The sequence below is a fragment of the Mirounga angustirostris genome, unplaced genomic scaffold (assembly GCF_029215605.1).
Source record: "Mirounga angustirostris isolate CCGP_5_RB_7025 unplaced genomic scaffold, mMirAng1.0.hap1 SCAF_8, whole genome shotgun sequence".
Taxonomy (NCBI): domain Eukaryota; kingdom Metazoa; phylum Chordata; class Mammalia; order Carnivora; family Phocidae; genus Mirounga; species Mirounga angustirostris.
The window spans coordinates 28,151,539-28,166,411 of NW_026991716.1; the positions used below are offsets into that span (position 1 = coordinate 28,151,539).

Here is a 14,873-nt window from a genome sequence, read left to right on the forward strand (position 1 = left end):
TTTCAAATATGTTTAAAAAAACTGCACTACACCATAAGGCACAGAGTGAATATTTATTTATCAGAGGTTAAACCTAAGCTCTAATTTTATAAATACTGGGAAAGCAGGCCAGAAAAGTGTAGAGATTAGCTCAAAGTCAAAGCTAAAGAACACTTCTATCAAGATGGAGTGAAAAGAAAAGATTTTAGAGCATTCCACAACTCCAACCTCAAAATTACCCACTGCAAGCATCCCTTCAAGTTCTTGACACTAAAACTGTTTCCACTATCTTTCAGAGGACGAGTAAGAATCCCAGTAAAAGAGGAAGAGAAATGGCTTCCAAACAAGAGGCAGGACACTGTGTGTGCCACAGAGCAGTAACGACATCAGTCCTGCTAAGGGTAGCCACTTAAGATATCTGAGTATGGGATTACCCAACTCTAAGTGGCCCTTTAAGAAATCAGTGGCTCCAACTCTATCTTTTTGTTTACCCATAAGCCGTTTCAGCCCCACCCATGTTCCAAGACAAATCAGGTCAGTATACCCCAATCCTTTCTAGAGCCCTAGGTTCTTTCTTCCAATTCTTTTCTAACACTTTATTTACTGGTCTGGGAGAGAAAAGAGTACTGTGGTGATGTTTTCAGGAGGATGACATTTCCAAAGTGGACAGGATGAAGGCCTCTGGCTTGGCCTCCTGCTTCAGCACTCCTGTCAGCAGGAACTCAGGTGAGAGGATGGGCAGGCCAACCCGAAATGGAATAGAGCATCGAGGGAAGTCCTGGGAGCATGTAATCACAATTCTCTGTGGCTGGGGAAAGACAGACAGCAAAGACAAAGTCAGGGGTGAAAAAGAATCCTAGAAATAGGTTCAGAACCCACTAATCAGTTTCAGCATCACTAAAATAGACCTCCTGATATGAAGCATACTTGTCAGAAGTACTCTTGCCAGAAAAGCTGAACCTGAATTTATTCAAGCTTTTAAAATTAACTATAGTTTACAAGGAATGTAAAAGAAGAACAAGACAAATCGCACAGCAAAGGAGCAAACAGAAAAACCCAGACTGGAACATTCTAAAGAACAACTGACCTAGTTTCTGTAGGAAGTCAATGGAATAAAAAAAAAAGGCTGGGTGGGTTGGGGGAGATCTTTTCTAGAGTAAGAGAAAATTAAGAGATATGCAATTGTGGCAATACATGGATCTCGTTTGAATCCTGACTTGAACCGCAAAGAGACATTTTTGGCCAACTGGAGAAATCTGTCTAATGGAGTATAAGAAAATGACCAAGAAACTATTGTTAATTTTGTTATGGATCAATAATGGCATTGTGATTATGTAAAAAAAAAAAAAGTACATAATTTCTTAGAGAAGTGTACTTTAAGTATGTAGGGGGAAATAATATGATGTTTGCAGTTTCCTTTAAAATGGTTTGGCAAAGAAAAAGAAAAAAAGCAATAAATGGAGAAAATGTAGCAAAGTCTAAACTACCTTGTTAAATCTGAATGATTGATATATGGAGGTTCGTTGATAATAGAGATTCTCTCTCCCTTTGTGTATATTTGAAAAATTTTAAAATACAAAATGAAAATAAATCCACTCGGAATCAGCAGACTTCTTCATTCCTATCCCTTTACACACTACAGAGCTTCCCCTCACCCTCTCACTACTCTTGTGTTCCCGTCCATACCCGTTTGGTTCTCCAACCTTTTCCCATTCCAGCCACCTCTTTAAGTGCCACCTCACCAGATCCAAAACATACCACCCATACCTTATAGGACCGGGGCATGCTGGGTAGAACAGTGCCTCCACAGCAGCTGATGATCTCTCCCATCTGAGGTGGTGGTGGCTGGACTCCTGGGGTCACGTGGATTTCATAGCCCTAAGAGGAAGAGAATGTTGGAGGCCATAAATGTATGCACTGAGAGGCCATGAACAGCTGGGGAGCCTCTGGAGGGAAGGCTGAAGCATGGGGCAGAAGACAGCCTCTCACCTCCAGCAACCTTCGCTCCCGAGCCCGGCTCAGGGCATCTCGAAGGCTGAAGCCAAAGTTCTTCTCCTGCTCAGGATCAGTCACCACATATTCATCCGGGGGCAAGAAGCAACCAGCCTTGCGGGACTAAGGACAGTAGCAGTCAGCACCAAAGCTCAGCCCAGCCCACCACCCAGCTCTTCTGCCTAGCATTTGGAAGGAGCTTATGAAATGTTCTTTGAATTAAGCTTTCCGCCTCATTCACCTCCCTTGTCCTCCTGTACCCCCTTTCCCCCGACTACTTCCTAGAGCACCACGTGAGTAGTTTTTCGCCATCAGTATCTCTGATGATATGTCACCTCTTAGACTCTCACCTGGTGCAGCCAGTCCAAGGAGAGGATGGGGATCCCCCGCCCCAGGGCACAGAGGAACTTGACCGTGCGTCGGACTCGATCAGTCACCAAGTGGGAAGCCTCTGCCACTGAGCTGGCCAGACTCCCTCCCAGGGCCAGCACTGCCCGCTCTCCACGGGCATCCACCACTCCTGTGAAGAGTACCTGTGGAAGGGGTGAACCTGAGATGGTCACAGCAACCCATGCCATCAGCACCTGTCACCAAACCCCTAGGTCTCCTCCCATCCTCCCATCCTCCCATGTCTGTCTCCCACCAAGCCCCATGCCCTTTCTCTCCTACTTTGGGGGCTGTGGACTCTTGGTTAGGTTTGGTCCGTCGAAGGCTGCGGCTTGGGATTCCCTTGGGCTCCTCCTCTGCTTGGTCTCTCTTTCTCTTGCCTGGTCCTGGAACCACTACATCCTGGGATTGAGAAAGATCTTGCTGGAAGTTTCTGAGCCTCTAAGCCCTTTCCTAGCTTCACGGCCCCGGCCCTCTCCTCACCTCCTCCTTCCTTGGCCTCTCCATTGGATCTTCTTCCTCTTCCTTGAGGAAAACTGTCTTCCGGGTGACTTCCCCTCTTTGGAGCCGTTTTTGAAGTGGGGGTGAATCCACCGTAGCCAAAGGCCTCTTGCGGGTCTGAGAGGCCTTAGGCAGGGGCTCTGGGGTGAACTCAGATCTTCCTGCTGCCTCTACCTTTTGGATCTGGGTAGTGTGAGTGGGGGCCTCAGGAAGCTGGGCAAAGGCAGGCTTGGGAATGGTCCTGAGGGACTCAACTACTCTCACTGTTCCTTGTCTTTGGTTCCTTGAGGACCGAGATTTAGGTTCAGGGAGTGCAGAGTAGGGCTCACGGACAATGGGAGCTGTGAGGGACTCATGCTTCCTAGTGGCCCTCAGCCTCCTGCTGCAACTGGCTTGAGGGATGTGCTCAGGGGGAATAGGCTGGTCTGTGGGGACAGGAGACTGGAATTCAGGGGTGGTAAGAACTGGCACAGCACTTATTGTAGAAGACCTCAGTGTCTTATCCTGACTATCCTGAGCCTTGGGGATGACCAGCTGATCTGTGGGGGTGAGAGATTCAAGGTCAGGGGCTGTGGGCTCAGTTGGTTGGGGGAGCTTGACAAAGGACCTCCGTGTCCTGCCCCGAGTGGCCCGAGATGTGGCCTCAGGAGTGACACGCTCATCTGTGGAGACGGAAGGCTGGAGTTCAGGGGCTGTGGGGGCAATTGGCTCAGGGGTCTTGACAGAAGACCTCGATGTCCTGCCCCGAGATGTACGTTTGGGGGTGACAGGCTGGCCTCTGGGGGTGGTAGGCTGGAGCTCAGGGGCTGTGGGGACAACTGGCTCAGGGGTCTTGACAGAAGACCTCGATGTCCTGCCCCGAGATGTGGGTTTGGGGATGACAGGCTGGTCTGTGGGGATGGAAGGCTGGACTTCAGGAGCTGTTGGGACAATTGGCTCAGGAGTCCTGACAGAAGACCTATGTGTCCTGCTGTGAGTGGCCCCAGATATGGGCCCAGTGATGACAGGCTGGTCTTTGGAGGTGGAAGGCTGGAGTTCAGGGACTGTGGGGACAGTTGGTTCAGGAGTCTTGACAGAGGACCTACGTGTCCTGCCCCAAGTGACCCGAGATGTGGGCTCAGGAGTGACAGGCTGGTCTGTGGGGATGGAAGGCTGGACTTCAGGAGCTGTTGGGACAACTGGCTCAGGGGTCTTGACAGAAGACCTGTGTGTCCTGCTGTGAGCGGCCCCAGATGTGGGCTCACTGATGACAGACTGGTCTCTGGAGGTGGAAGGTTGGGGTTCAGGGACTGTGGGGACAGTTGGTTCAGGAGTCTTGACAGAGGACCTATGTGTCCTGCCCCAAGTGACCTGAGATGTGGGCTCAGGGGTAACAGGCTGGTCTTTGGAAGTAGAAGGCTGGAGCTCAGGGGCTGTGGGGATTACTGGTTTGGGAGTCTTGACAGAAGACCTATGTGCCCTGCCCTGAGTGGCTGTGGAGACAACTGGTTCAGGAGTCTTGACAGATTTACGGGTCCTGCCCTGAGATATAAGCTCAGCAGTGAGAGGCTGCTCTCTGGAGGTGGAAGGCTGGACTTCAGGGACTATAGGAACAACTAGTTCAGGGGTCTTGACAGAGAACCTATGTGCCCTACCCCGAGTGACCCGCGATGTGGACTCACGGGTAACAGGCTGGTCTTTGGAGGTGGAAGTCTGGAGCTCAGGGGCTGAAGGGACAACTGGTTCAGAGGTCTTGACAGAGGACCTACGTGTCCTGCCCCGAGTGACCCGAGATGTGAGCTCAGGACTGAGGGGCTGGTCTGTGGGGATGGTAGAGTGAGGTTCAAGGGCTAAAGAAGAAACTGCAGAGGGTGTCTTCCTGGAGGACCCTCGGAGCCTGACTTTGGATTTTGGGTGGAGAGGCTCCATCTCTGAGGACAAGGGAGTCTCTAGAACTTCCTGATTCCCATTTTGTCTGGTCCTGGGAATGGGCTCTAAAGAAGATGGAGAGGGAGAAAGGAAGGGCTGGGGCACAGGATGTTTTTGACTTTGAGAGAGGAGGGTATTGTGGTGTGGGGTTGAGGCTTCAGGCACTGCAGGAGGCAGACAAGCATCTGCGGATTCCTGATCACCCTGAGGAGAAACAGAAGCAAGTGAGGGAGGAAGAGGCAGAGAGAAGAGAGACAGTACTTGGATATGTTCTTAATACTTGGGTACGGTTAGTGTTCCTGGCATTTCACTTGTCTATGACCTCCCTTCCATGGGACTGGGAACTTCCTAGGGTGGGAGCAGTCCTCGCTCCCACAGACCTCTCCTCATGCCAGCATAGTGTTCTCCACAGATGGCTGATGGTAGTAAGAGGATGGTTGGAAAAAGAGGGAAAAGACATGAAAAAATGGACATTCTGAGTCAGGTAGAGGGAGACAGAACTTGGGAAACAGATATCGAAAATGACAGGGGTAAAAGGAAAGGCACAGAAGCCAACTAAGGAGTGGTGACAACCAAAGAAAATTGGGAAGATTGAGGAGTAGATTAAAGCAAGGTCAGGGGAAAGGGCAGTGAACAGAGGTAGAAAAAGCAGCTCTCACCACAGAGGACTTCTCAGCAGATGGCATCTTGCAAGTCAAGTGGCCTAGACAGAAAGTAAAAACAAGTGGAGCTGAGGTCTAAGCAGTCAGACACTTAGGGGTTGAGTAGCACAAGGGCTGTGCACCGCCTTGGGTTTCCCTCTGCCTTCACTTACCTCTCTGCTGCCTCCTGGGGCTCATGGGGGCTCCACCTGACTGGCTCCCAGAAGCTCCTGGGGCTGAAGCAAGTCCCTGATGGTCCCCCGTCCCTGCTCTAGGCTCTGGTGTTAGACTGGAGGCCTGCCCTTCCTTGTCCTGGCTCCCTTTCTCTGTCTCCCCTCTCTGGGGGCCTCTCTCCAGTTTTACTTCCGGTATCTCGACGCCTAATCCACTTGGCTCACCCCCTCTCTCTAGTATTAGTTTCTTTGCTTCTCTCTCAAATATTTCTCTTGCAGGAGTCTGCTTTCCTATCTCTTCCTCTTGTACTTCCCTGGGTATCTCCATTTCTATGTTTAAACTCTCCATATTCCTTTTAATACCTGTACTTTTCACCTTTTGGTCAGACTCTTGTCCCTGATTATCTCTAGCTAACACCTGTCTCCCTCTGGTTAATTCTTCTTCTCCTGTCACATCTCTCTCTTCTGCTGGCAGGTTCTTGGTTTCCCTGTTCAACAGTCCTCTCTCAGGGGCCACCCCCTCTGCTGCTTCTCTTGGTGTACCCATGTCTTTCTCCACAGTCTGCATCCCTCTGCCTTGAATCCCCAGTGGCTCTTCATGAACTGGGCTCTCTGGATGTTGGGCTTGTGGTGTTGTCTTAGGTGTAGAGGGGCAAGATCCATGGGCATCAAGATGGGCAGCACTGGGCTGGGGCTCAGAGGCCTCAGACTCTCTCGGACAGAATGGCTGTGTTGCCAAGACTTCCCATGGCTCATCCAGGGCACCTGGAAGTAAAGAGTGAGAGAGAGAGAGAGAGAGAGAGAGAGAGAGAGAGAGAGAGAAATGCAGATTGAAAATGTAATAGGTTGAGAAAAGATTACGATAAACTCATGAATAATAGGGGCACCTGGGTGGCTTAGTCAGTTGAGTATCTGCCTTCGGCTCAGGTCATGATCTCAGGGTCCTGGGATCGAGCCCCACATTGGGCTCCCTGCTCAGAGGGGACCCTGCTTCTCCATCTCCCTCTGCTCCCCACCCCACTCGTGTGGGTGTGCTCTCTCTCTCCCTCAAATAAATAAATAAAATCTTTAAAAGAAAAAATTCACCAATAATAAACCTAAGTGAATTGTTAAAGGAAAGTTGGTAATAAAGAGGACAATCATAACATTTAGTATTTGTCTAAGTTAAGACCCCACATGCATATAGAAATTCTCATAGCAGCCTTTTTAAAAATGATGGAGATGGAGAAACATTAGCAAAAGAGTCAAAGAATATGAAAGAAACATGTAGAGGAAAAAAGCAATGATGCCAAGTTAGGGGCATGAAGGATAGAGTTTCTTATACCTGAGGCCTGGAAACTGCAACAAGAAGGGCCAGGCTCCTGGGGTAGAGTAACCAGGAAGGCCTGGGTAGCTTCATCCTCCATGCTCTGGACTGCTGCATAAGAAAAGCTGACTCAAGCACAGCTCCTCTACAGAACTCTGGGTCCCATTCCTGGCCTCCTGCCCCACTCATGCCTGTTTTCACAACCTTCAAGGACCACCAGTCTGGGCTCCCAGCTCCCACTTGTGCCAACATCCATATGACATGGATGTCCTCACCTTCTGGGCTCTGATTCTCTCTCTCCACAAAGCACTGGGTAGCCTGTAGGTCCAGGTCTTCAGAATCTGGGAGGGGAAGAATATAAGATAGATAATAAAAGTCATATCTGGGGCACCTGGGTGGCTCAGTCGGTTAAGCATCTGCCTTCGGCTCAGGTCATGATCCCAGGGTCCTGGGATCGACCCCACACTGGGCTCCCTGCTCAGCGGGGAGCCTGCTTCTTCCTCTGCCCTGCAGCTGCTCTGACAAATAAATAAAATCTTAAAAAAAAAAAAAAAAGGTCATATCTGAAGCTTAACTCCTTACTCTTTCTTTACCATTTTCTCCCCAACCCCAAGCCCCCTGCAATGGACCGAATGTCTGTATCCCCACCCACATTCCTATGTTGAAACCTAATTCCCAATGTGATTTTATTAGGAGCTGAGTTCTTTGGGAGATGATTAGGTAATGAGGGTAGAACCCACATGAACGGGACTAGTGCCCTTCTAAAAGAGACCCCAGAATTCCTTTTGTGCCCCTCTGTCATGTGAGGACACAGGGAGAAGACAGTGCCTATGAACAAGGAAGCAGGGCTTCACCAGAACATGACTATCCTGGCACTCTGATCTTGGACTTCCCAGCCTTCACAACTATGAGAAAAAATTTCTGTTGTTTATAAACTACCCAGCCTATGGCATTCTGTTATAGCAGCCCAAATAGACTAAGATACCCTATAAGCATTCTTTCTTTTAGGGGTCAAGGGAGGAAGGCCAGCACTTACCCCCATGGTTGTCCCCAGGGTCCTCGGTCTTGTCCACATGTGGTTCTCTCTCCCTTTCTGTGGGGGTCTGGGCTCCCTCTCTCTGTGGCTGGATGGGTTCCCCTGAAGTACCTGTGTCTACCACCAGATCTATAAGGTTCTCCCTCGAGACAGGGAGAAGATCCTGTTCCATCTGTGACACAAGGGACTCACCCTGGGCCCTCGCCTCACGAGCCCTCTCCCGCTCAAGAACAGCTGCATCCCCTTCTGCCGGAGGCTGGCACTTTCCTCTATCTGCCACCACTGAGGCTGCTAAGGATGTGCCCTCTTCTGCATCTATCTCACAGTCCCCAGGTGGAGGAGGCTGGGCTTCCTTCAGATGCACCACAGGCAGCTTTGCTTGGCCCCCTTCTACTTCCACATCTGTTTGATTTGTCCACACCATAGGCACCTGATGCTTCTCCACAAGTGTAACAGCTGGCCCTGATAGGACTTTCTCCTCCACTTGTTTGTTGATGTCCACTGTGGCAGAGGCGTGGCTTCTCTCCAGGTGGACCCCAAGTGAGCTCTTATCTTCATCCACCCCTAAATCACTGTCTTGGAGAGGAGACTGCCTCTTTTCTGAATGTGCCTTGTCTGTATGACACTTGGGAACAGTTCCTCTCTTTTCCACTGGGAGCCCCTCCTCCTCCACATCTGTGTCACTGTCTCTCCCAGCAGAGGTTTGGCTTTGCTCCAGAAGGGCCACAGGGTGGGCCCTACCCTCTTCCACATCTGTATCTCTGTTCCATGTATCGACTCGGCTCTCTTTCAGACGTGCCAAAGTGAGCGCTGCTAAGACTTCTTCCTCATTGTCTGTATTGCTGTCAATCACCACGGAGGCTTCGTTTCTCTCCGGAGGGACTGCCAGTTGGAGCTCCCGTTCCTCCACATCTGTATCACTACCAGCTGGGCTCTCCTGTAGATGTACCAAAGCAGGTGCCTGAGGACTCTTTGTACTATCTCCATGGAAGATTTGCCTCTTTTTCATAGGAACTACAGCTGGGGTTGCGGGGATCCCTTCTTCTTCCACATCAGTATCACTGTCTATGAAGCCAGAAGTCTGGGCCCTTTCCAAATGGACCTCAGCAGGCCTGCTTTCATCCACATCCGTGTCACTGTCCTCCCCAGCAGTTTGGTTTTTCTCCAGAGTGGCCCCAAGTGGGACCACCCCATTCCTTGCATCCGCCTCAACTTTTGTGTCATTGTTCCTCTCTTTCACTGAACACTGATCCTTTTCAAGCTGGATTTCAGTTGCCACAGCTTTAGGCTGTTGTGTCTCTGCGGTGGGGCCTCTTCTGGCAGCTAAGGAGGCCTCTCCTGCTGCTGGATGCTGATTTTCTTCCTCATCTGTGTCGCTGTCCAGGTTGAAGGCAAATGGTGGCCCAGGGCCATCTGGGGCAGGAGAAGGCCCCTCTTCATCACTGTGAAGGGAAGAGAAGGGAAAGAGTCTATAGCATCTATTTCCCAACACGGAATACTCCACTCAACTATGAGCTCCTTAAGGGCAGACACAAGGCAGTAGATGTTTGTTTTGGTTTTTTTTTTCTCTCTCTCCAGCAATTAGTTCTCTACTTGGCACAATCAGAGGTGCTCAATAAAAGTTCAGCTGAGCAAAGGAGTATGTGCAATTCCCCAACCCCATTTTCATGATAAGCATCTCTTGCAGATGGATCCTACAGTCCCTGGTTCCTCCCCCTTTTGAAGACTCAAGTATCTGGCCCTTTGGCACTCACCTCTCTGGAACTACTGCTGCCAAAGGGGAGGTCCTTAGTTCTTTCTTCACACACCTTTCAGAAGGAGAATCTGTCAAGAGTACAAAGGAGTAAGTTGACTGTTTTACACTCACCATCTCCATCTTCTCACCCACCCTCCCAATACACAAACATACCTACTTCCTCCTCCGAGTCCTCAGCCAACAGGAGCCTCTGGGGTTGAGTTCCTCCCTGTACCCTGGGTGTCTCTTCTACAGTTAAAGGGCCCCGAGAAACAAAGGGCAGGGGGACATTCAGGCGATGGTACTGGCAGGGCAAGTCAGCAAAGAGAATCAACTCCTGGTCCCTCAGCCGATGACTCACCCCTGGGCTTAGGACCTTAGGAGGCCTTAGGACTTGAGTACCATTGAGGCTGCCACAATCTTGGAGGACAGGTGCCTTGTTCCAGGCCAAGATTTCAATCACTGCATGTTGTTTGGAGATGGATGAAAAGGGCAGGGTCACAGAGCAATCAGGCATTCGGCCCACCATATTCTTCCCGAGGTACAGGGGGAAATCTAAGAATTAGAGAGGCAGATAGGTTAAGGCCTGAGTCTTGGCCTGCTATCAGGAACATATTCCTGTTAAGTACCCCATTACTAACTTAAGGTCCTCATACACGTAAGAAAAATAAGATGGGGGCGCCTGGGTGGCTCAGTCGTTCAGCGTCTGCCTTCGGCTCAGGTCATGATCCCAGGGTCCTGCGATCGAGCCCCGCGTTGGGCTCCTTGCTCTGCAGGGAGCCTGCTTCTCCCTCTCCCACTCCCCCTGCTTGTGTTCCCTCTCTCACTGTCTCTCTCTGTCAAATAAATAAATAAAATCTTAAAAAAAAGAAAAAGAAAAGACGGGCAACCCTGTCGGGACCCCTCTCACTCTTAAGAGCTTTTTCTGTATCTTCACTTAATAAACTATCACTTTACTCACACACAAAAACAAAAAAAGACAGTAGGATATCTAAGTATTGAAAAATATAAGCAATGTGTTATCGTCAATACCCCATCCATCCACATTGGATTTTTTCTATTGTGGTAAAATATATGTAAAATTTGGGCGCCTGGGTGGCTCAGTTGGTTAAGCGACTGCCTTCGGCTCAGGTCATGATCCTGGAGTCCCAGGATCGAGTCCTGCATTGGGCTCCCTGCTCGGCGGAGAGCCTGCTTCTCCCTCTGACCCTCCCCCCTCTCATGTGCTCTCTCATTCTCTCTGTCTCAAATAAATAAATAAAATCTTTAAAATATATATATATATATAAAATTTGCTATTTAACCATTTTTAAGTGTACAGTTCAGTGGCATTAAGTACATTCACATTGTTGTGCAACCATCACCACCATCCACTTCCAGACCATGCTGGATTTCCATTTGAATCTCTTCATTTACCAAAGTAAAATTGAGCCCACTGAGTCCAGGGCACTTGCCTAGAATAATCAACTCAATCAGCCCCCTCCTCTGCATTACCAGTGAAAAATTTTTTCAGATCTCCTTGAAACATGTATAAGCTTCTTACAACCCTCCAACTACCTCCCCACAAAAATAAGAGGCCTACACCAGTACTTTAACATCCAATAACCTCTGACCTTTTTCTGGTCCATGGGCACTACTGAAGATATGCAATCGCCCTACGGGCTCCAAGCTACACCCCAAGGATTCACTGGATCTCTCTGTCTCCTCCTCTTCTTCAACCTCCCAGTTAATAGCCTGGGTGTCCTCCATGACCTGGGAAGGAAACACATTATCATCATCTCTATCATAGGTTCACACACACAGCCTCAAAGAGGGGGTTATAAGTGGGGGTAAATCTGGAGAGTTGTGGAGGTTGACATTTCTCCTTCTGACAATCATTCTGTTATTACCCTTCTGAAACATTTAAAAAATATTTGTGACTATAATAAAAAATAAATATTATGGGGGAGGGAATAAATATTAGAAGGTCCCAAGTACACAAACTATACGTAAGCATTTGCTTATGTATAGAGACAAACATTTTGAGAAACAATGCTTAGCCTACGGTATACAATACACTGATAGTTTTCATTCTTTTTTTTTTCCCCATCCACTATTGTTTAAATGCTGATCTACAACCTGCTAAATTGATTTCACTATCCACTACTGGGTTGGAACCAACAGTTTGAAAAAACCGTTTTAAAGCGAGCTAAATTTTGCCAAGCGTCAACTGTGTGTTGGGCATTGTGTTATGTGTCAGGCATAATAGACATCTGAGACATGCATTTGGGAAACTAAGGCTAAAAATATTAAATGACTTGCTCAGGATAACAGCAGGTAGGTGGAAAGGACAGGAATAAATGTGCTTCTGGAGGCAAAGCCCATGCTTTTTATATTTTACCAGAACATCACAGTGTGATCAAACTAAACTGCAAAGAATCCTAACAGCTGACATACACAGAGGCTTGCTATGTGTGAAGCACTGCTCTAGTTACTTTATAATGACAGACTCTTAATCCTCACAAGAACCCGGTAAACTATTATTATATTCTATTTATCAGATTAAGCATTTGCAACATAGATGGGTTAAGGAACTTGCCCAAGAGCACCAAGATACTGTCTGTCCTCTGTTTAATATTTGATGGCTTTCCATGCCCACATGGTAAAATAAAATCTCAACTCCTTGGCAAGGACCCTCTATGATCTGAACTTCAGGTCCTGTTCCCCTCCCCCAAAGCCTATGGTTCAGCCACATGGACCTTCTCCCCAATTTCTGAACACACTGCTCCTGTTGTTCCCCACACCTGCATGCCTTAGCCAGTTCCTTGGCCCTTCACTTAGTTTTCTGGTCCAACTCTTACCCATATTTTATGATTCAGTTCAAATGTCACTTCCTCAATAAGGCCTTTCCTGGAATCTTCCCTGCTTTCTGGTGTTCTTTGTGTACCCTCATGGTCCCCACTGGTCAGTGAACTTGTACCTCCCCTAATCCTTCTCACTATATTGTAACCATTAATTTCCATTTCTGCCTTCACAGACCCTCCTGGAGAACTGGACCAGCAGAACTCTGTCTTTTCCCCTAGGGCACTTCATTTTCTTTTTTTTTTTTTTTAGGGCACATCATTTTCTTTCGACAGTACCTACTGCGCACCTGGTACTGTTCAAAGAGCTCGGGATACATTCACAAACCAAACATAAAATTAACCCTGCCCTCCTGATAAAAGGACAAAAGAAAGGTGATGAAAACTCCAAACAGCATGGGTGGAATTCACTCAGAAAGATGCCACCACAGAGGTTAACTGTTGACAGGGAAAGTAGGACGCGCCCACGGGGATAGTGCTAACTCCCTCCTTAAGAATGGCGAACGCAGCGGGAGCCCAGGACCCTGGGCTCCCATCCAGTGGGCCACCATCTTTGATCTCCACCCCAGGGGTTCCCTCCAGGCCCAACGTCTTCATACCTAACTCGGGGAGGGGCGTCAAGTAAAGATGAGTACTATAATCCCGAGAAACAAACTTCCAAGTATCCTCCGCCCAGGCGCACCCAAGGCACGCCCCTCCCGCCCTCCGGGAGAACCAAAATGGCTTCCGAGGAGCCGTGGGCGAGGCCCCCCAGAACTCACCTACTTTGAGTCCCCGCGCGCGCGCCACCAGTAACGGCCGCGACCCAGTGGCGCAGGAGCGCGTGCGGAGAGGGCGCCGATTCGCTGATTGGCTCCTGCTGCTGTCTTTCACAGCCCTGCTGCCCCACGATTGACGAAGCTCCCAACCCGGAGGCCCAGCCAAAGCCTCGCCCCCAGCCTCGCCCCCAGCCTTGCCCCCGCCCCTTTAACAGCTCAAAGGGGCGGCTTTTCCTGGGCGCCTGAAATTGGTCGAGTGAGGCGGTAATCGGAGGCTACCGTGCGCGCACAGAAAGGCGCACTTCGATTGGGCGGCTCCAAGGCACAACCCACCACCGCTTCACCACCCACCGCCCACTTCCCGCGCAGATTTCCAAACCGCGACCACAGAGTCTGGGTGCCGACGGCGGATAGAGGGGCTTACCATAGCTGTCGCCGGATGCGTCTACTGCAGTCGGAGAGCCCTTCCTCGGTCCTCCCAGACATGGAGTCCGCTGACTCATGAGAAATGGAAATGCGGTGCAGGTTGCAGTCGTGGCCGGAGGCTGCAGTTGGAGAACTGCCCGTAGGCGTGGCGCTTGAGGAATCCTCATCGCAGTGGAACTTCATCTCCTATTGATTTGGCTTTTTTAGTAGAAGCCCTCCCTGTCTTTTCCTCCCTGAGATTACATCCCTGATGGACATTTGGAGGTCATTTTCCTAAGGATCCGTAGGCGAAGAGGGAGAACTGTTTTGTTAACTATCTTAAAGGTTGACTGAGGTCTTTCAAGAGGTTGAGGAAGGTTGATAAAATCATCTTATTTCATTATCTCATACTAAGACGAGAATAGTAACAATTCGATTATGTGTATACTTCAGGAAGGCCTTTTCATTCATTATCCCACTTTCTTGCGACCACAACAATGAAATAGGAAAAAGTAGATTTTTACAGAGGGAATTGAAGTGTGCCAAGTTAAAGGACCTGCCGAGGTTCCTACTGCTAATGTAAGGGAGAGACAACTTGAAACAAGTCCTCTAATTCTAAATTCTGAACTCTCCCCCACCCCCACAAAATAATTGCTTTCATTGTGATCATGCCCTGAAACATAAAATATTCTCTTTTAAGTGGGTAGAGAAGGTCTTACACAACTTGGTGTTTGTTTTTTATTTAGGTGAGGAGAAATGTGTTGAATGCACTGTGAATTAATGATGACCTTGATATCATACGTCTTACAGTGCTTACCACACTCCATTGTTTATACACTTCCCATCAAATTGCAAAATCCTGAAGACCGGGGAACCAATTTTTACTCATTTTGTATCCCTAGCTTCTGGATTGGTGGACACTTAGTATCTATCAAATGAATTAACCCCTAAGAAGCACCACTCTGACTTGAGCACATTCTGTTTTCTCCCATCGGCCCCCCTCTTTTGTTTCAATCCTGAGGCTTTTGAAAGATTGCAACAGCCAGCCACCTAGTCAGTGAATTCAGCAAACTGAAAAACACTTTCACCAAAAGGTCTAGAGAGGCAGGCCGGAAGGCACTGAAATTCTGGCACCTCATCCATAGTTCTCTGACAAAAGCAGTGTCTTCAATGCTGCTCTAAGGCCCAGAACCCCTTACATGGACAGAAACT

At 48.9% G+C, this 14,873-nt stretch overlaps 1 protein-coding gene across 6 annotated transcripts; it reads right to left on the reverse strand.

Annotated features, from left to right (window-relative positions):
- Window positions 1-34: 34 nt before the first annotated feature.
- On the reverse strand, window positions 35-13,826 carry MDC1 (mediator of DNA damage checkpoint 1). Of its 6 annotated transcripts, none has more exons than XM_054505766.2 (15): window positions 13,681-13,825; window positions 11,272-11,410; window positions 9,833-10,213; window positions 9,678-9,747; window positions 7,924-9,365; window positions 7,163-7,228; window positions 6,906-6,995; window positions 5,582-6,346; window positions 5,427-5,470; window positions 2,842-4,971; window positions 2,641-2,760; window positions 2,322-2,504; window positions 1,969-2,094; window positions 1,747-1,857; window positions 35-787 (listed from the first exon to the last, which is right to left on the reverse strand). In XM_054505766.2, exons 1-15 carry the CDS (start codon window positions 13,681-13,683, stop codon window positions 620-622), a joined length of 5,838 nt encoding a protein of 1,945 aa, XP_054361741.2. In that variant the 5' UTR covers window positions 13,684-13,825; the 3' UTR covers window positions 35-619. The 6 variants fall into 6 exon arrangements, with proteins under 6 accessions (XP_054361741.2, XP_054361740.2, XP_045722464.2 ...); XM_054505765.2 differs by having other exon boundaries at window positions 6,906-6,998; XM_045866508.3 differs by lacking the exon at window positions 13,681-13,825 and adding an exon at window positions 13,260-13,415 and having other exon boundaries at window positions 6,906-6,998.
- Between the last annotated feature and the right edge of the window lie 1,047 nt (window positions 13,827-14,873).